Source organism: Oncorhynchus mykiss, chromosome 21 (assembly GCF_057628025.1).
Source record: "Oncorhynchus mykiss isolate SJ-2025 chromosome 21, ASM5762802v1, whole genome shotgun sequence".
Taxonomy (NCBI): domain Eukaryota; kingdom Metazoa; phylum Chordata; class Actinopteri; order Salmoniformes; family Salmonidae; genus Oncorhynchus; species Oncorhynchus mykiss.
The window spans coordinates 56,010,001-56,033,137 of NC_143042.1; the positions used below are offsets into that span (position 1 = coordinate 56,010,001).

At 45.5% G+C, this 23,137-nt stretch overlaps 1 protein-coding gene across 1 annotated transcript in view; it reads left to right on the forward strand.

Annotated features, from left to right (window-relative positions):
• Positions 1–20,566, forward strand: part of LOC110531293 (short transient receptor potential channel 5) — a 51,188-nt gene extending 30,622 nt beyond the window's left edge. The window contains exons 13-17 of the mRNA XM_090214937.1: positions 163–358; positions 6,747–6,956; positions 13,194–13,235; positions 17,465–17,554; positions 18,931–20,566. Coding sequence (XP_090071063.1) covers positions 163–358; positions 6,747–6,956; positions 13,194–13,235; positions 17,465–17,554; positions 18,931–19,953 — 1,561 coding nt within the window. The 3' untranslated portion in view covers positions 19,954–20,566. The remainder of the gene's footprint in view (positions 1–162; positions 359–6,746; positions 6,957–13,193; positions 13,236–17,464; positions 17,555–18,930) is intronic.
• The last annotated feature ends 2,571 nt before the right edge of the window (positions 20,567–23,137 follow it).

The window sequence follows — 23,137 nt, forward strand, 5'->3', positions numbered from 1 at the left end:
CCTCTCCAGGTAGTCTTGTCTATTTTTGGCCTGATCAGTCTCTCATCTCTCTCTTTCTTTCTCTCTCTAACTCTTTCTCTCTCTCTCTTTCTCTCTCTCTCTCCCTCTCTCTCTCTCTCTCTCTCTCTCTCTCTCTCTCTCTCTCTCTCTCTCCTTCTCCAGGTTGTTTGAGACTCTCCAGTCTCTGTTCTGGTCCGTCTTTGGCCTGTTAAACCTCTATGTGACTAACGTTAAAGCTCGTCATGAGTTCACTGAGTTTGTGGGGGCCACCATGTTCGGAACCTATAACGTCATCTCTCTGGTGGTTCTGCTCAACATGTTGATCGCCATGATGAACAACTCCTACCAACTCATCGCTGTGAGTAGTACTACCGTTAATATATATATATATTGATTGATTGATTGATTGATTGACTGACTGATTAATAGCCATCAGGAACAACTATCAACTCATAGCTGTGTGTAGTGCTGCTATTAAACATCTAATAATTCTCCATTGAAGTTTCATTATATTATCTCAGTGCTGATGAGTTCCATTATATTATCTCAGTGCTGATGAGGTCCATTATATTATCTCAGTGAGTTCCATTGTATTATCTCAGTGCTGATGAGTTCCATTATATTATCTCAGTGCTGATGAGTTCCATTACATTATATCAGTGCTGATGAGTTCCATTATATTATCTCAGTGCTGATGAGTTCCATTATATTATCTCAGTGCTGATGAGTTCCATTATATTATCTCAGTGCTGATGAGTTCCATTATATTATCTCAGTGCTGATGAGTTCCATTATATTATCTCAGTGCTGATGAGTTCCATTATATTATCTCAGTGCTGATGAGTTCCATTATATTATCTCAGTGCTGATGAGTTCCATTATATTATCTCAGTGCTGATAAGTTCCATTATATTATCTCAGTGCTGATGAGTTCCATTGTATTATCTCAGTGAGTTCCATTATATTACCTCAGTGCTGATGAGTTCCATTGTATTATCTCAGTGCTGATGAGTTCCATTATATTATCTCAGTGCTGATGAGTTCCATTATATTATCTCAGTGCTGATGAGTTCCATTGTATTATCTCAGTGAGTTCCATTGTATTATATCAGTGAGTTCCATTATATTATCTCAGTGCTGATGAGTTCCATTATATTATCTGAGAGAGTTCGATTGTATTATATCAGTGCTGATGAGTTCCATTGTATTATCTCAGTGAGTTCCATTGTATTATCTCAGTGAGTTCCATTGTATTATCTCAGTGAGTTCCATTATATTATCTCAGTGCTGATGAGTTCCATTATATTATCTGAGAGAGTTCCATTGTATTATCTCAGTGCTGATGAGTTCCATTATATTATCTGAGAGAGTTCCATTGTATTATCTCAGTGAGTTCCATTGTATTATCTCAGTGAGTTCCATTATATTATCTCAGTGAGTTCCATTATATTATCTCAGTGCTGATGAGTTCCATTGTATTGTCTCAGTGCTGATAAGTTCCATTATATTATCTCAGTGCTGATGAGTTCCATTATATTATCTCAGTGCTGATAAGTTCCATTATATTATCTCAGTGCTGATGAGTTCCATTGTATTATCTCAGTGAGTTCCATTATATTACCTCAGTGCTGATGAGTTCCATTGTATTATCTCAGTGAGTTCCATTGTATTATATCAGTGAGTTCCATTATATTATCTCAGTGCTGATGAGTTCCATTATATTATCTGAGAGAGTTCGATTGTATTATATCAGTGCTGATGAGTTCCATTGTATTATCTCAGTGAGTTCCATTGTATTATCTCAGTGAGTTCCATTATATTATCTCAGTGCTGATGAGTTCCATTATATTATCTGAGAGAGTTCCATTGTATTATCTCAGTGAGTTCCATTGTATTATCTCAGTGAGTTCCATTATATTATCTCAGTGAGTTCCATTATATTATCTCAGTGCTGATGAGTTCCATTGTATTGTCTCAGTGCTGATAAGTTCCATTATATTATCTCAGTGCTGATGAGTTCCATTGTATTATCTCAGTGAGTTCCATTATATTACCTCAGTGCTGATGAGTTCCATTGTATTATCTCAGTGAGTTCCATTGTATTATATCAGTGAGTTCCATTATATTATCTCAGTGCTGATGAGTTCCATTATATTATCTGACAGAGTTCGATTGTATTATATCAGTGAGTTCCATTATATTATCTCAGTGAGTTCCATTGTATTATCTCAGTGCTGATGAGTTCCATTGTATTATCTCAGTGAGTTCCATTATATTATCTCAGTGCTGATGAGTTCCATTGTATTATCTCAGTGAGTTCCATTATATTATCTCAGTGCTGATGAATTCCATTGTATTATCTCAGTGCTGATGAGTTCCACTATATTATCTCAGTGCTGATGAGTTCCATTATATTATCTCAGTGCTGATGAGTTCCATTATATTATCTCAGTGCTGATGAGTTCCATTATATTATCTCAGTGCTGATGAGTTCCATTGTATTATATCAGTGCTGATGAGTTCCATTATATTATCTCAGTGCTGATGAGTTCCATTGTATTATCTCAGTGAGTTCCATTATATTATCTCAGTGCTGATGAGTTCCATTGTATTATATCAGTGCTGATGAGTTCCATTATATTATCTCAGTGCTGATGAGTTCCATTGTATTATCTCAGTGAGTTCCATTATATTATCTCAGTGCTGATGAGTTCCATTATATTATCTCAGTGCTGATGAGTTCCATTATATTATCTCAGTGCTGATGAGTTCCATTGTATTATATCAGTGCTGATGAGTTCCATTGTATTATCTCAGTGCTTATGAGTTCCATTATATTATCTCAGTGCTGATGAGTTCCATTATATTATCTCAGTGCTGATGAGTTCCATTATATTATCTCAGTGCTGATGAGTTCCATTATATTATCTCAGTGCTGATGAGTTCCATTATATTATCTCAGTGAGTTCCATTGTATTATCTCAGTGCTGATGAGTTCCATTGTATTATCTCAGCGCTGATGAGTTCCATTGTATTATCTCAGTGAGTTCCATTACATTATCTCAGTGCTGATGAGTTCCATTATATTATCTCAGCGCTGATGAGTTCCATTGTATTATCTCAGTGAGTTCCATTATATTATCTCAGTGCTGATGAGTTCCATTGTATTATCTCAGTGCTGATGAATTCCATTGTATTATCTCAGTGCTGATGAGTTCAATTATATTATCTCAGTGCTGATGAGTTCCATTGTATTATCTCAGTGAGTTCCATTACATTATCTCAGTGCTGATGAGTTCCATTGTATTATCTCAGTGCTGATGAATTCCATTGTATTATCTCAGTGCTGATGAGTTCCATTATATTATCTCAGTGCTGATGAGTTCCATTGTATTATCTGAGAGAGTTCCATTGTATTATCTCAGTGAGTTCCATTATATTATCTCAGTGCTGATGAGTTCCATTATATTATCTCAGTGCTGATGAGTTCCATTGTATTATCTGAGAGAGTTCCATTGTATTATCTCAGTGAGTTCCATTATATTATCTCAGTGCTGATGAGTTCCATTATATTATCTCAGTGCTGATGAGTTCCATTAAATTATCTGAGAGAGTTCCATTGTATTATCTCAGTGAGTTCCATTATATTATCTCAGTGAGTTCCATTATATTATCTCAGTGAGTTCCATTATATTATCTCAGTGAGTTCCATTATATTATCTCAGTGAGTTCCACTGTATTATCTCAGTGAGTTCCATTGTATTATCTCAGTGCTGATGAGTTCCATTGTATTATCTCAGTGAGTTCCATTATATTATCTCAGTGAGTTCCATTATATTATCTCAGTGAGTTCCATTATATTATCTCAGTGAGTTCCATTATATTATCTCAGTGAGTTCCATTATATTATCTCAGTGAGTTCCATTATATTATCTCAGTGAGTTCCATTATATTATCTCAGTGAGTTCCATTATATTATCTCAGTGAGTTCCATTATATTATCTCAGTGAGTTCCATTATATTATATCAGTGCTGATGAGTTCCATTATATTATCTGAGAGAGTTCCATTGTATTATATCAGTGCTGATGAGTTCCATTATATTATCTGAGAGAGTTCCATTGTATTATATCAGTGCTGATGAGTTCCATTATATTATCTGAGAGAGTTCCATTGTATTATATCAGTGCTGATGAGTTCCATTATATTATCTGAGAGAGTTCCATTATATTATCTCAGTGCTGATGAGTTCCATTGTATTATATCAGTGCTGATGAGTTCCATTATATTATCTGAGAGAGTTCCATTGTATTATCTCAGTGCTGATCAGTTCCATTGTATTATCTGAGAGAGTTCCATTATATTATCTCAGTGAGTTCCATTGTATTATCTCAGTGAGTTCCATTATATTATCTCAGTGAGTTCCATTATATTATCTCAGTGAGTTCCATTGTATTATCTCAGTGAGTTCCATTGTATTATCTGAGAGAGTTCCATTGTATTATCTCAGTGAGTTCCATTGTATTATCTCAGTGAGTTCCATTATATTATCTCAGTGAGTTCCATTATATTATCTCAGTGCTGATGAGTTCCATTGTATTATCTCAGTGAGTTCCATTGTATTATCTCAGTGCTGATGAGTTCCATTGTATTATCTCAGTGCTGATGAGTTCCATTGTATTATCTTAGTGAGTTCCATTATATTATCTCAGTGCTGATGAGTTCCATTATATTATCTCGGTGCTGATGAGTTCCATTATATTATCTCAGTGCTGATGAGTTCCATTGTATTATCTCAGTGAGTTCCATTGTATTATCTCAGTGCTGATGAGTTCCATTGTATTATCTCAGTGAGTTCCATTGTATTATCTCAGTGCTGATGAGTTCCATTGTATTATCTCAGTGCTGATGAGTTCCATTGTATTATCTCAGTGAGTTCCATTGTATTATCTCAGTGCTGATGAGTTCCATTATATTATCTCAGTGCTGATGAGTTCCATTGTACTACTGCTCCCCTCATCCCCCTCTCTCTCTCCCCCTCATCCCCCTCATCTCCCTCTCTCTCCTACTGCTCCCCTCATCCCCCTCTCTCTCTCCTACTTCTCCCCCTCATCCCCCCCTCTCTCTGCTACTTCTCCCCCTCATCCCCTTCTCTCTCTCCTACTTCTCCCCTCATCCCCCTCTCTCTCTCCCACATCTCCCCCTATCTTTCTCCTACTTCTCCCCTCATCTCCCTCTCTCTCCTACTTCTCCCCCTCATCCCCTCTCTCCCTCCTACTTCTCCCCTCATCCCCCTCTCTCTCCCCACATCTCCCCTCATCCCCCCCTCTCTCTCTCTCCTACTTCTCCCCTCATCCCACTCTCTCTCTCCCAATTCTCCCCTCATCCCCCTCTCTCTCACCTACTTCTCCCCCTCATCCCCCTCTCTCTCTCCCAATTCTCCCCTCATCCCCCTCTCTCTCACCTACTTCTCCCCCTCATCCCCCTCTCTCTCTCCCACATCTCCCCCTATCTCTCTCCTACTTCTCCCCCTCATCCGCCTCTCTCTCTCCTACCTCTCCCCCTCATCCCCCTCTCTCTCTCTCTCCTACTTCTCCCCTCGTCCCACTCTCTCTCTCCCAATTCTCCCCTCATCCCCCTCTCTCTCTCCTACTTCTCCCCCTCATCCCCCCTCTCTCTCTCCTACTTCTCCCCTCATCCCCCCTCTCTCTCTCTCCTACTTCTCCCCTCATCCCACTCTCTCTCTCCCAATTCTCCCCTCATCCCCCTCTCTCTCACCTACTTCTCCCCCTCATCCCCCACTCTCTCTCCCAATTCTCCCCTCATCCCCCTCTCTCTCACCTACTTCTCCCCCTCATCCCCCTCTCTCTCTCCTACTTCTCCCCTCATCCCCCTCTCTCTCTCTCTCCTACTTCTCCCCTCATCCCACTCTCTCTCTCCCAATTCTCCCCTCATCCCCCTCTCTCTCACCTACTTCTCCCCCTCATCCCCTTCTCTCTCTCCTACTTCTCCCCTCATCCCCCTCTCTCTCCCACATCTCCCACTATCTCTCTCCTACTTCTCCCCTCATCTCCCTCTCTCTCCTACTTCTCCCCCTCATCCCCTCTCTCTCTCCTACTTCTCCCCTCATCCCCATCTCTCTCTCCCACATCTCCCCCTCATCCCCCTCTCTCTCCTACTTCTCCCCTCATCCCCCTCTCTCTCTCCCACATCTCCCCCTATCTCTCTCCTACTTCTCCCCCTCATCCGCCTCTCTCTCTCCTACTTCTCCCCCTCATCCCCCTCTCTCTCTCTCTCCTACTTATCCCCTCATCCCACTCTCTCTCTCCCAATTCTCCCCTCATCCCCCTCTCTCTCTCCTACTTCTCCCCCTCATCCCCCTCTCTCTCTCCTACTTCTCCCCTCATCCCCCCCTCTCTCTCTCTCCTACTTCTCCCCTCATCCCACTCTCTCTCTCCCAATTCTCCCCTCATCCCCCTCTCTCTCACCTACTACTCCCCCTCATCCCCCTCTCTCTCTCCCAATTCTCCCCTCATCCCCCTCTCTCTCTCCCAATTCTCCCCTCATCCCCCTCTCTCTCACCTACTTCTCCCCCTCATCCCCCTCTCTCTCTCTCTCCTACTTCTCCCCTCATCCCACTCTCTCTCTCCCAATTCTCCCCTCATCCCCCTCTCTCTCACCTACTTCTCCCCCTCATCCCCCTCTCTCTCTCCTACTTCTCCCCTCATCCCCCTCTCTCTCCTCCAGGACCATGCAGATATAGAGTGGAAGTTTGCCCGGACCAAGTTATGGATGAGTTATTTTGACGAGGGGGGTACTCTGCCCCCTCCCTTCAACATCGTTCCCAGTCCTAAGTCAATGTGGTACCTCTGTCTGTGGGTTCACCATCGACTCTGTAGGAGAGGAGCGCCCCCTGCTGACAACGCAGACAAACACCACAACCTACGAAAGTTCCCGGTAAGGAGATACAAACACAAACACATAAATGCATGCACGCAAAACACACACACACACACACACACACACACGCACACACACACACACACACACACACATGCCATGCCCGAGGATGCCATGCCCGAGGGGTCACAACCAATCGCTTTAGAGCCCTAATAATACAAGGTAGATAGGTCCTACTACTGTTCTGAAACGTAGCCGTACTCTGGTAGCCATACACTGGGAGCCGTACACTGGTAGACGTACACTGGTAGATGTACACTGGTAGACGTACACTGGTAGCAGTACTCTGGTAGCAGTACTCTGGTAGCAGTACTCTGGTAACGCAAGACGTACTCATTAAAACAGCACACACTGTAACTCTCGATTCAAAACCATAGACAGAAGGCTACAGCCAGTCAATTCAACTATGGATTCAGAACCATGGACAGGCTACAGACAGTCAATTCAACTATGGATTCAGAACCATGGACAGGCTACAGACAGTCAATTCAACTCTCGATTCAAAACCATGGACAGAAGGCTACAGCCAGTCAATTCAACTATGGATTCAGAACCATGGACAGGCTACAGACAGTCAACTTAACTATCGATTCAGAACCATGGACAGGCTACAGACAGTCAATTCAACTATGGGTTCAGAACCATGGACAGAAGGTTACAGCCAGTTAATGCAACTATTGATTCAGAACCATGGACAGAAGGCTACAGCCAGTCAATGCAACTATAGGTTCAGAACCATGGACAGGCTACAGACAGTCAACTTAACTATCGATTCAGAACCATGGACAGGCTACAGACAGTCAACTTAACTATCGATTCAGAACCATGGACAGGCTACAGCCAGTCAATGCAACTATGGGTTCAGAACCATGGACAGGCTACAGACAGTCAACTTAACTATCGATTCAGAACCATGGACAGGCTACAGCCAGTCAATGCAACTATGGGTTCAGAACCATGGACAGGCTACAGACAGTCAACTTAACTATGGATTCAGAACCATGGACAGGCTACAGACAGTCAACTTAACTATCGATTCAGAAACATGGACAGGCTACAGACAGTCAACTTAACTATCGATTCAGAACCATGGACAGGCTACAGACAGTCAACGCGATGAAAGGATAAAGTTGGATGCTCTGTCAATTTCAGCACCATCAGAGAGACAGCCTGGACAACAGGAGCAACACGCCACGGCTCACCTCAGAGCACAACCAATCGGCAAAATTGGTCATTGTCAGTACACACATCAAATAACACAGAGCTGTATATCTATCAATAGCAATTCAACCCTCAAAAGCAAGTAGCCTAATGAAGGTCAGGGTGTGACCAGTACCCCCCCCCCCCCCCCCCCCCCCCCCAAAGGTGCGGACTCCTGGCCGCACACCTGAGCCTATATGGGAGGGTCTGGGTGGGCATAACTCCGAGGTGGCGGTTCTGGCTCGGGACGTAGACCCCGCTCCACTTCTGACTCGTCACACTTACTTAATGTCTCTGGAGCGGGAACCCTCACCGCCGACCACAGCCTAGAGGACGCCACTGAACTGATGGTCGAGTCTGGAGTGAGTGGCGCCTCTGGACTAGAGGGAGACTCTGGCGGATTCGGACTGGAGGGAGACTCTGGAGGATCAGGACTGGAGGGAGACTCTGGTGGATCCGGACTGGAGGGAGACTCTGGCGGATCCGGACTGGAGGGAGACTCTGGCAGACTGGAGGGAGACTCTGGCGGATCCGGAGTCTGGTTCATCCTTGGGAGCAATTTCCAAACACCTGAAGGTACCACGTTCATCTATACAAACAATAGTACGCAAGTATAAACACCATGGGACCACCCAGCCGCCATACCGCTCAGGAAGGAGACGCGTTCTGTCTCCTAGAGATGAACGTATTTTGGTGTGAAAAATGCAAATCAATCCCAGAACTACAGCAAAGGACCTTGGGAAGATGCTGGAGGAAACAGGTACAAAAGTATCAATTCAATTCAATTCAAGGGCTTTCTTGGCATGGGAAACGTGTTAACATTGCCAAAGCAAGTGAGGTAGACAACATACAAAGTGAATATACAAAGTGAAAAACAACAAAAATGAACAGTAAACATTACACATACAGAGGTTTCAAAACAGTAAAGACATTACAAATGTCATATTATATATACAGTGCCTTGCGAAAGTATTCGGCCCCCTTGAACTTTGCGACCTTTTGCCACATTTCAGGCTTCAAACATAAAGATATAAAACAAGTGGGACACAATCATGAAGTGGAACGACATTTATTGGATATTTCAAACTTTTTTAACAAATCAAAAACTGAAAAATTGGGCGTGCAAAATTATTCAGCCCCCTTAAGTTAATACTTTGTAGCGCCACCTTTTGCTGCGATTACAGCTGTAAGTCGCTTGGGGTATGTCTCTATCAGTTTTGCACATCGAGAGACTGAAATTTTTTCCCATTCCTCCTTGCAAAACAGCTCGAGCTCAGTGAGGTTGGATGGAGAGCATTTGTGAACAGCAGTTTTCAGTTCTTTCCACAGATTCTCGATTGGATTCAGGTCTGGACTTTGACTTGGCCATTCTAACACCTGGATATGTTTATTTTTGAACCATTCCATTGTAGATTTTGCTTTATGTTTTGGATCATTGTCTTGTTGGAAGACAAATCTCCGTCCCAGTCTCAGGTCTTTTGCAGACTCCATCAGGTTTTCTTCCAGAATGGTCCTGTATTTGGCTCCATCCATCTTCCCATACAATTTAACCATCTTCCCTGTCCCTGCTGAAGAAAAGCAGGCCCAAACCATGATGCTGCCACCACCATGTTTGACAGTGGGGATGGTGTGTTCAGCTGTGTTGCTTTTACGCCAAACATAACATTTTGCATTGTTGCCAAAAAGTTCAATTTTGGTTTCATCTGACCAGAGCACCTTCTTCCACATGTTTGGTGTGTCTCCCAGGTGGCTTGTGGCAAACTTTAAACAACACTTTTTATGGATATCTTTAAGAAATGGCTTTCTTCTTGCCACTCTTCCATAAAGGCCAGATTTGTGCAATATACGACTGATTGTTGTCCTATGGACAGAGTCTCCCACCTCAGCTGTAGATCTCTGCAGTTCATCCAGAGTGATCATGGGCCTCTTGGCTGCATCTCTGTTCAGTCTTCTCCTTGTATGAGCTGAAAGTTTAGAGGGACGGCCAGGTCTTGGTAGATTTGCAGTGGTCTGATACTCCTTCCATTTCAATATTATCGCTTGCACAGTGCTCCTTGGGATGTTTAAAGCTTGGGAAATCTTTTTGTATCCAAATCCGGCTTTAAACTTCTTCACAACAGTATCTCGGACCTGCCTGGTGTGTTCCTTGTTCTTCATGATGCTCTCTGCGCTTTTGACGGACCTCTGAGACTATCACAGTGCAGGTGCATTTATACGGAGACTTGATTACACACAGGTGGATTGTATTTATCATCATTAGTCATTTAGGTCAACATTGGATCATTCAGAGATCCTCACTGAACTTCTGGCGAGAGCTTGCTGCTCTGAAAGTAAAGGGGCTGAATAATTTTGCACGCCCAATTTTTCAGTTTTTGATTTGTTAAAAAAGTTTGAAATATCCAATAAATGTCGTTCCACTTCATGATTGTGTCCCACTTGTTGTTGATTCTTCACAAAAAAATACAGTTTTATATCTTTATGTTTGAAGTCTGAAATGTGGCAAAAGGTCGCAAAGTTCAAGGGGGCCGAATACTTTCGCAAGGCACTGTATCTGCATGATTTCCCTTCCTCATGATGCCATCTATTTTGTGAAGTGCACCAGTCCCTCCTGCAGCAAAGCACCCCGACAACATGATGCTGCCTCCCCCATGCTTCACGGTTGGGATGGTGTTCTTCGGCTTGCAAGTTCTTCGGAGGTTTTGGAGCAGTGTCTTTTTCCTTCCTGAATGGCCTTTCAGGTTATAGCGATATAGGTCTTGTTTTATTGTGGATATAGACACCGTTGTAAATACAACCCATATTTATGCTTATTTATTTCATCTTGTGTCCTTTAACCATTTGTACATTGTTAAAACACTATATATACAATGCCTTGCGAAAGTATTCAGCCCCCTTGAACTTTGCGACCTTTTGCCACATTTCAGGCTTCAAACATAAAGATATAAAACTGTATTTTTTTTGTGAAGAATCAACAACAAGTGGGACACAATCATGAAGTGGAACGACATTTATTGGATATTTCAAACTTTTTTTAAAAATCAAAAAAATTGGGCGTGCAAAATTATTCAGCCCCTTTACTTTCAGTGCAGTAAACTCTCTCCAGAAGTTCAGTGAGGATCTCTGAATGATCCAATGTTGACCTAAATGACTAATGATGAGATGCAGCCAAGAGGCCCATGATCACTCTGGATGAACTGCAGAGATCTACAGCTGAGGTGGGAGACTCTGTCCATAGGACAACAATCAGTCGTATATTGCACAAATCTGGCCTTTATGGAAGAGTGGCAAGAAGAAAGCCATTTCTTAAAGATATCCATAAAAAGTGTTGTTTAAAGTTTGCCACAAGCCACCTGGGAGACACACCAAGCATGTGGAAGAAGGTGCTCTGGTCAGATGAAACCAAAATTGAACTTTTTGGCAACAATGCAAAACGTTATGTTTGGCGTAAAAGCAACACAGCTCATCACCCTGAACACACCATCCCCACTGTCAAACATGGTGGTGGCAGCATCATGGTTTGGGCCTGCTTTTCTTCAGCAGGGACAGGGAAGATGGTTAAAATTGATAAGAAGATGGATGGAGCCAAATACAGGGCCATTCTGGAAGAAAACCTGATGGAGTCTGCAAAAGACCTGAGACTGGGACGGAGATTTGTCTTCCAACAAGACAATGATCCAAAACATAAAGCAAAATCTACAATGGAATGGTTCAAAAATAAACATATCCAGGTGTTAGAATGGCCAAGTCAAAGTCCAGACCTGAATCCAATCGAGAATCTGTGGAAAGAACTGAAAACTGCTGTTCACAAATGCTCTCCATCCAACCTCACTGAGCTCGAGCTGTTTTGCAAGGAGGAATGGGAAAAAATGTCAGTCTCTCGATGTGCAAAACTGATAGAGACATACCCCAAGCGACTTACAGCTGTAATCGCAGCAAAAGGTGGCGCTACAAAGTATTAACTTAAGGGGGCTGAATAATTTTGCACGCCCAATTTTTCAGTTTTTGATTTGTTAAAAAAGTTTGAAATATCCAATAAATGTCGTTCCACTTCATGATTGTGTCCCACTTGTTGTTGATTCTTCACAAAAAAAATACAGTTTTATATCTTTATGTTTGAAGCCTGAAATGTGGCAAAAGGTCGCAAAGTTCAAGGGGGCCGAATACTTTCGCAAGGCACTGTATATGGAAGCAACATCTCAAGACATCAGTCAGGAAGTTAAAGCTTGGTCGCAAATGGGTCTTCCAAATGGACAATGACCCCAAGCATACTTCCAAAGTTGTGGCAAAATGGCTTTCGGACAACAAAGTCAAGGTATTGGAGTGGCCATCACAAAGCCCTGACCTCAATCCTATCGAACATTTGTGGGCAGAACTGAAAAAGTGTGTGCGAGCAAGGAGGCCTACAAACCTGACTCAGTTACAGCAGCTCTGTCAGGAGGAATGGGCCAAAATTCACCCAACTTATTGTGGGAAGCTTGGGGAAGGCTACCCAAAACATTTGACCCAAGTTAAACAATTTAAAGGCAATGCTACTACATTTTAATTGCGTGTATGTAAACTTCTGACCCACTGGGAATGTGATGAAAGAAATAAAAGCTGAAATAAATAATTAAAAAAAACACTTGAGATTTACTTGTTCATAATCTCATGTTGCTCACTCAAATTAAAGCACACACACACACACCTGGCCTGATTTCCAGTCCTGGGCTGAGTTCCAAACTGCCTCTTATTCCCTATATACACTGACCAGGGCCCATGGGACTCTGTAGTGCACTAAGCAGGGAAGAGGACTGTAGTGCACTACGTAGGGAAGAGGGGTGATTTGGGACACAGCCCAAATGTGGGCTGAATTATATAACACCAAGAATCCATCTGATGCTGCTGATATGAGTGGGCGAAGTGTTTCTGTGTCTCTGTGTGTGTCTCTGTCTGTCTGCCTGCCTGCCTGTGTGTGTGTGTGTGTGTGTGTGTGTGTGTGTGTGTGTGTGTGTGTGTGTGCATAATGTGCTTTACCAGTATATCATTTCTTTTCAGGAGCATCATGCAGACAGCCTGATACAGAACCAGCATTATCAGGTATTTCTCTCTCGGGGTGTTTTCACACTTGGTCCCTTTCAGAAAATTTTTGTTACAAATGAAATTGTGAACTTTCCAAAAGGAAGTCAAACATCTCAAAAGGTGGTTGGAGTTTGGGTCGATTGAATTACACGGTCTGATTGGTTCTTTTTAGGACAATGTGAACACAAAGCTCCCTACTGTTTCCCCTGACATAACCCCTCACATTAGACTACTGACATAACCCCTCCCACTAGACATAACCCCTCCCACTAGACTACTGTCATAACCCCTCCCACTAGACATAACCCCTCCCACTAGACTACTGTCATAACCCCTCCCACTAGACTACTGATATAACCCCTCACACTAGACTACTGACATAACCCCCCACTAGACATAACCCCTCCCACTAGACTACTGACATAACCCCTCCCACTAGACTACTGACATAACCCCTCCCACTAGACTACTGACATAACCCCTCCCACTAGACTACTGTCATAACCCTTCCCACTAGACTACTGTCATAACCCCTCCCACTAGACATAACCCCTCACACTAGACTACTGACATAACCCCTCCCACTAGACTACTGACATAACCCCTCCCACTAGACTACTGACATAACCCCTCCCACTAGACTACTGTCATAACCCCTCCCACTAGACATAACCCCTCACACTAGACTACTGACATAACCCCTCCCACTAGACTACTGACATAACCCCTCCCACTAGACTACTGACATAACCCTTCCCACTAGACTACTGTCATAACCCCTCCCACTAGACATAACCCCTCCCACTAGACTACTGACATAACCCCTCCCACTAGACATAACCCCTCACACTAGACTACTGACATAACCCCTCCCGCTAGACTACTGATATAACCCCTCACACTAGACGACTGACATAACCCCTCCCTCTAGACTACTGACATAACCCCTCCCACTAGACTACTGTTATAACCCCTCCCACTAGACTACTGACATAACCCCTCCCACTAGACTACTGTTATAACCCCTCCAACTAGACTACTGTTATAACCCCTCCCACTAGACTACTGACATAACCCCTCACACTAGACTACTGACATAACCCCTCCCACTAGACTACTGATATAACCCCTCCCACTAGACTACTGATATAACCCCTCACACTAGACTACTGACATAACACCTCCCACTAGACTACTGACATAACCCCTCACACTAGACTACTGACGTAACCACTCCCACTAGACATAACCCCTCCCACTAGACATAACCCCTCTCACTAGACTACTGACATAACCCCTCACACTAGACTACTGACGTAACCCCTCACACTAGACTACTGACATAACCCCTCCCACTAGACATAACCCCTCCCACTAGACATAACCCCTCCCACTAGACTACTGACATAACCCCTCCCACTAGACTACTGACATAACCCCTCACACTAGACTACTGACATAACCCCTCCCACTAGACATAACCCCTCCCACTAGACATAACCCCTCACACTAGACTACTGACATAACCCCTCACACTAGACTACTGACATAACCCCTCACACTAGACTACTGACATAACCCCTCACACTAGACTACTGACGTAACCCCTCACACTAGACTACTGACGTAACCCCTCCCACTAGACATAACCCCTCCCACTAGACTACTGACATAACCCCTCACACTAGACTACTGACATAACCCCTCCCACTAGACTACTGACGTAACCCCTCCCACTAGACTACTGACATAACCCCTCCCACTAGACATAACCCCTCCCACTAGACTACTGACATAACCCCTCACACTAGACTACTGACATAACCCCTCGCACTAGACTACTGACATAACCCCTCCCACTAGACTACTGACATAACCCCTCACACTAGACTACTGATATAACCCCTCCCACTAGACTACTGACATAACCCCTCCCACTAGACTACTGACATAACCCCTCCCACTAGACTACTGACATAACCCCTCCCACTAGACTACTGACATAACCCCTCCCACTAGACTACTGACATAACCCCTCACACTAGACTACTGACATAACCCCTCCCACTAGACTACTGACGTAACCCCTCCCACTAGACATAACCCCTCACACTAGACTACTGACATAACCCCTCCCACTAGACTACTGTCATAACCCCTCCAACTAGACATAACCCCTCACACTAGACTACTGACATAACCCCTCCCACTAGACTACTGTCATAACCCCTCACACTAGACTACTGTCATAACCCTTCCCACTAGACTACTGTCATAACCCCTCCCACTAGACATAACCCCTCACACTAGACTACTGACATAACCCCTCACACTAGACTACTGACATAACCCCTCCCACTAGACTACTGACATAACCCCTCCCACTAGACTACTCTCATAACCCCTCCCACTAGACATAACCCCTCACACTAGACTACTGACATAACCCCTCCCGCTAGACTACTGATATAACCCCTCACACTAGACTACTGACATAACCCATCCCTCTAGACTACTGACATAACCCCTCCCATTAGACTACTGTTATAACCCCTCCCACTAGACTACTGACATAACCCCTCCCACTAGACTACTGTTATAACCCCTCCCACTAGACTACTGTTATAACCCCTCCCACTAGACTACTGACATAACCCCTCACACTAGACTACTGACATAACCCCTCCCACTAGACTACTGATATAACCCCTCCCACTAGACTACTGATATAACCCCTCACACTAGACTACTGACATAACCCCTCCCACTAGACTACTGACATAACCCCTCACACTAGACTACTGACGTAACCCCTCCCACTAGACATAACCCCTCCCACTAGACATAACCCCTCTCACTAGACTACTGACATAACCCCTCACACTAGACTACTGACGTAACCCCTCACATTAGACTACTGACGTAACCCCTCACACTAGACTACTGACATAACCCCTCACACTAGACTACTGACATAACCCCTCCCACTAGACATAACCCCTCCCACTAGACATAACCCCTCCCACTAGACTACTGACATAACCCCTCCCACTAGACTACTGACATAACCCCTCACACTAGACTACTGACATAACCCCTCCCACTAGACATAACCCCTCACACTAGACTACTGACATAACCCCTCCCACTAGACTACTGACATAACCCCTCACACTAGACTACTGACGTAACCCCTCCCACTAGACTACTGACATAACCCTCCCACTAGACTACTGACATAACCCCTCACACTAGACTACTGACATAACCCCTCACACTAGACTACTGACGTAACCCCTCACACTAGACTACTGACGTAACCCCTCCCACTAGACATAACCCCTCCCACTAGACTACTGACATAACCCCTCACACTAGACTACTGACATAACCCCTCACACTAGACTACTGACATAACCCCTCCCACTAGACTACTGACGTAACCCCTCCCACTCGACATAACCCCTCCCACTAGACTACTGACATAACCCCTCACACTAGACTACTGACATAACCCCTCGCACTAGACTACTGACATAACCCCTCCCACTAGACTACTGACATAACCCCTCACACTAGACTACTGATATAACCCCTCACACTAGACTACTGATATAACCCCTCCCACTAGACTACTGACATAACCCCTCCCACTAGACTACTGACATAACCCCTCCCACTAGACTACTGACATAACCCCTCCCACTAGACTACTGACATAACCCCTCACACTAGACTACTGACATAACCCCTCACACTAGACTACTGACATAACCCCTCCCACTAGACTACTGACGTAACCCCTCCCACTAGACATAACCCCTCACACTAGACTACTGACATAACCCCTCCCACTAGACTACTGTCATAACCCCTCCCACTAGACATAACCCCTCACACTAGACTACTGACATAACCCCTCCCACTAGACTACTGACATAACCCCTCCCACTTAAAGGGGCATAAGCCTGAATCACAACATAGGGTCCACAATCTATTCTAGCTCTTAAATGGTCTGAAGCCTGAATCACATCATAGGGTCCACAACCTGCCCTACCTCTTAAAGGGGCAGAAGCCTACCTTGGGTGTACAATTTTCAATGACAGCATTATTTAATTAATCTGTGTGTTTACATGTCAGTCTCCTATGGATTCATAAAATGTTATTTTCTTTAAAAAAAAGTGTCGGACAGGGGTGTCCATGGTGACAATGTTGTGGTTAACAGGAAGTAATGTCATTGTTAACAGGAAGTGATCCGTAGCCTGGTGAAGAGGTACGTGGCGGCCATGATACGCAGTTCCAAGACGGACGAGGGACTGACAGAGGAGAACTTTAAGGTGGGTGTGGAAGGAGGACGTTTTGCCAATTAGAATGACATCGACCGTAGTTTTTAGAAGACTATATGTAATATCTATCTGTCTCCACCTCACTCCATCCCTCTCTCTCTCCCTCTCTCTCATCCCTCTCTTTCCATCCCTCTCTCTCCATCCCTCTCTCCATCCCCCTCTCTCTCTCCCTCTCTCTCATCCCTCTCTTTCCATCCCTCTCTCTCTCTCCCTCTCTCTCATCCCTCTCTCTCCATCCCTCTCTCTCCATCCCTCTCTCTCCATCCCTCTCTCTATCCCTCTCTCTCATCCATCGCTCTCTCCATCCCTCTCACCATCCCTCTCTCTCCATCTCTCTCCCCATCTATCTCTCTATCTCTCTCTCCATCCCTCTCTCTCCATCTCTCTCCCCATCTATCTCTCTATCTCTCTCTCCATCCCTCTCTCTATCCCTCTCACTCCATCCCTCTCTCTATCCCTCTCTCTCATCCATCACTCTCTCCATCCCTCTCTCCATCCCTCTTTCTCCATCTCTCTCTCCATTCATCCCTCTCTCTCCATCTCTCTCTCCATCCCTCTCTCTCATCTCTCTCTCTCCAACCCTCTCTCGCCATCCCTCTCTCTCTATCCCTCTCTCGCCATCCCTCTCTCTCTATCCCTCTCTCTCTCTATCCCTCTCTCTATCCCTCTCTCTCCATCTCTCTCTATCCCTCTCTCTCCCTCCCTCTCTCTCTATCCCTCTCTCGCTATCCCTCCCTCTACATCTCTCGCTATCCCTCTCTCCATCCCTCTCTCTCCATCCCTCTCTCTATCCCTCTCTCCATCCCTCTCTCTCATCCCTCTCTCCATCCCTCTCTCTCCATCCCTCTCTCTATCCCCCTCTCTCTCTATCCCTCTCTCTATCCCTCTCTCTCCATCTCTCTCTATCCCTCTCTCTCCCTCCCTCTCTCTCTATCCCTCTCTCGCTATCCCTCCCTCTCCATCTCTCTCTATCCCTCTCTCCATCCCTCTCTCTCCATCCCTCTCTCTATCCCTCTCTCCATCCCTCTCTCTCATCCCTCTCGCCATCCCTCTCTCTCTATCCCTCTCTCTCTCTATCCCTCTCTCTATCCCTCTCTCTCCATCTCTCTCTATCCCTCTCTCTCCCTCCCTCTCTCTCTATCCCTCTCTCGCTATCCCTCCCTCTCCATCTCTCTCTATCCATCTCTCCATCCCTCTCTCTCCATCCCTCTCTCCATCCCTCTCTCTCCATCCCTCTCTCTCTCATCCCTCCCTCTCCATATCTCTCCATCCCTCTCTCTCCATCTCTCTCTATCCCTCTCTCCATCCCTCTCTCTCCATCCCTCTCTCTCCATCTCTCTATCCCCCTCCTTTCCTCTCGTCTCTAGGAGTTGAAGCAGAACATCTCCAGTTTCCGTTATGAGGCTTTAGATCTCCTTGGTAACCGTCGGCCTCCCAGACGCCACCACTCCTCCAGTAGCAACGCCACACTGAGAGACGAGGGAGGAACCAATGATGAGGGGGGGCCCGACTCTAACTTTGACCCCAATGATCCTTCTCTGGGGTCGCAGGTGGTGGGAGGAGCCAAGAGGTCAATGGGCATGACCTTTCTGACCCCGACAGGAAGCATGGAGAAGAAACCTAAATATGGCGTCTCCGCTTTGGTCCGCAGTATTTCAGGAATGGAGGTGGTTTCTGTAACGAAGATGGAGGGAGAGGAGGAGGAAGAGGAAGAGGAGGAGGGATGGGGGGAGGAGGGAGAGGAAGAGGTGGACGAAGAGAAGGAGGAGGAGGGATGGGGGGAAGAGGAAGAGGAGGAGGGTAAACCAAAGAGCAACGGGGTGAGGAGAGAAGCCGTCCCTTCCTCTTCTTCTATCTTCCCTTCGTTCCCTTCCTCCTCCACCTCCTCATCCTTCGCTCGCATGGAGAGTCGTCTCCAGCGGTTGTCGGTGACGACGTCCAATAAGACGCCAGACTACTTTAAACGCCTCGGCTTCCTGTTCTCACGCAAAGCCCCACTCCTTCCCCTATCCGTCAGCCAATCCCCTCTCTCCGTCACCATCTCAGACGGCTTGCTCCACCCCCTGAGAGGTCGAGGGTCGTATGACCTCAGCGAGACGCAGCTTAACCAGGCAGGACATACTAAGCCAGTCGGAGCCACTCCTAATTCCTCCAGACGAGCAAATGAGACGGACTATCTCCTCCCCTTGCCCCTCCCACCTCCCTGCCCCTGCCAATCCCTGCACTGTGCTTCCAATATGGCAGACTCTAAATTCCACCATCTGGACTCCAGCGAGAGCGTCTTCGAGGGAGGAGGAGGTGGCAGGGTGGTTGGAGGGGGGTCGGTGGAGCCGTGTGATGTCGTCGAGGAATCCTGCGGCACGGAGGACTCTGTTACTACGCAGCTGTAAGAAGACTGTAGTCAGTTGGTTACCTACCGGAACTCAACGAACAACCGCAAAGTCACGAGAGGACTGTATATAGGGGGACACTGTAAGTGACCTAGACCACCCCCACATCCCACTTATGTCACCCTACTGTTCCCCTGAACTAGGAGGTTATTATGGCCCTGTCCAGAAACAACCCCTAGACCCTACTGTTCCCCTGAACTAGGAGGTTATTATGGCCCTGTCCAGAAACAACCCCTAGACCCTACTGAACCCCTGAACTAGGAGGTCATTATGGCCCTGTCCAGAAACAACCCCTAGACCCAACTGAACCCCTGAACTAGGAGGTCATTATGGCCCTGTCCAAAAACAACCCCTAGACCCTACTGAACCCCTGAACTAGGAGGTCATTATGGCCCTGTCCAGAAACAACCCCTAGACCCTACTGAACCCCTGAACTAGGAGGTCATTATGGCCCTGTCCAGAAACAACCCTTAGACCCTACTGAACCCCTGAACTAGGAGGTCATTATGGCCCTGTCCAGAAACAACCCCTAGACCCTACTGAACCCATCAGAACGATCTATCGATCTATTAAACCACATTAAGTTTAAAGAACTTGAATAAATCAATGGTCTGAATGCTAAAATCGTCTTTATTGCGTTGATTGATTGCCAATTGATTGATTGATTGACCCGGATGAGATATGAATTAACATTTTATTTGTTCTACACACAAAACAAGTTTGTAGTCATAGGCCTACGCTGAATCAACAGTGTATCATCACTACAAAAAGACACATAAAAACAGTCCAACTCTGTAGAACAGTGGTCACCAACCTTTCCTGAGTCAAGATAATTCTCTCTCACGCACACACGTTTGTTTTTACTATCCTTTTGGGGACAAAAACAATTAATTCATTTAAAATCCTAGTTTCCTTAAACCTTAACCTTAATTGTAACCCTAAACCTAACCGCTAAGTTTTAAAATAGCCTTTCCTTGTGGGGTCCAGCAAAATGTCTCCACTTGACCCACCTGTCTTCTGTTACTGTCCTTGTGACTTCTGGTCCACACAGGGATGGTAAAACCAAACACACACACACACGCACACACACACACAGACACACCCACGCACACACACACCCACGCACCCACACCCACACACACCCACGCACCCACGCACCCACGCACCCACACGCACACACGCGCGCACACGCGCACCCACGCACCCACACGCACCCACACCCACGCACCCACGCACCCACACGCACACACGCACACACGCGCGCACACGCGCATCCACGCACCCACACGCACCCACACCCACGCACCCACACGCACACACGCGCGCACACGCGCACCCATGCACCCACACGCACCCACACCCACGCACCCACGCACCCACGCACCCACACGCACACACACACGCACCCACGCACCCACACGCGCACCTACGCACCCACGCACCCACGCACCCACGCACCCACGCACCCACGCACAGGGCTGACCTGTAGGGTCATCAGAGTACTCCACTCAACTAGATATAAAACCCATACAGTCAGTATATTAATCATGGTTAGTAACAACACTGACTTATAGTCTACGTCCCAAATGGCATCCCATTCCCTATATAGTGCACTACTTTAGACCAGAGCCCTATTCCCTATATAGTACACTACTTTAGACCAGAGCCCTATTCCCTATATAGTGCACTACTTTAGACCAGGGTCCTATTCCCTATATAGTGCACTACTTTAGACCAGAGCCCTATTCCCTATATAGTGCACTACTTTAGACCAGAGCCCTATTCCCTATATAGTGCACTACTTTAGACCAGAGCCCTATTCCCTATATAGTGCACTACTTTAGACCAGGACTCCATAGGGACCTATATAGTGCACTACTTTAGACCAGGGTCCTATTCCCTATATAGTGCACTACTTTAGACCAGAGCCCTATTCCCTATATAGTACACTACTTTAGACCAGAGCCCTATTCCCTATATAGTGCACTACTTTAGACCAGAGCCCTATTCCCTATATAGTGCACTACTTTAGACCAGAGCCCTATTCCCTATATAGTGCACTACTTTAGACCAGAGCCCTATTCCCTATATAGTGCGCTACTTTAGACCAGGGCTCCATAGGGACCTATGTAGGCAATATGGTTTCATGTGTGATTCATCCATAGACTGTATTACACTGTAAGTCATTGGTCCAACAGCAGAACAATGGTCCATACCTAAACAACACATTATAGTGAATGTCACGGGTGAGTGAGTGAACGAATGAACACATATTAATGGATGGAGAGGTGGAATGATGAAATGTTGTTGCAGCGATCGAGGGATGGATAGAAAGAGGCTCGAGGGCTGATGTAGCCCTCTACCCACAGATCTAGCATCAGATTACCCCCTATAAACACATGGAATATCTGAATTATTTGTTCTGATATTTCTTAATTTTCTTTCTTTTCACTTTTTTTTTTGGGGGGGGGGGTTATGTGGGTGTTGTTTTGTATTGCTAGGTATTATTACTGCACTGTTGGAGCCAGAAAAACAAGGATTTCGACTGTACCTGCAATCAAATCTTCAGTTCTGTGTACATTTACCAATAAACTTTGATTTGAGGAAGGGCATTTGGGTAGGATATTTGTCCAGTATTCTTCCTGGAGAGCTGTAACCGGGAGTGATGGGGTACATACTGTATAATGTACGGCCGGTCGGTCTGGCGGTAAAATACAACAGATGACGCTGTGTAAAAAGAAGAGAATTGGCGTCCTCTGTTGGCTGTTCTACGTGATTACGCCACAAACATTTGGGGACGCGAACTGATCCTTAGATAATGTGCGTGAAGTAACCAGAACATAAGGGCTTCGATCCCCTCTCGTCTCCTTCCCCCGATTGGTCGAGTGGGGTTCACTTCTCTGCCTGTGATTGTTTCAGAGCGGCCCAGCTGTGGTATGTAGCGCTGCACAAGGCGTAAGTGAAGCATGTAAATCAGTAGCATGTTGAGGGCGACCATGTAGAAGAAGTGAACGGTCTGAGGTACTGTAGACATCGTGCGGTTGTATTCATTACTAGACAACAACATTTAGTCAGAATGATTTGGTTTCCTTGCGTGACAGTGTTTTTATTGAGCGCGTTGGTCGAAGGAGCGGAGAAGAAAGAGGGAGATGACGAATGGGTTCATCACCCCAATAAATGTGAA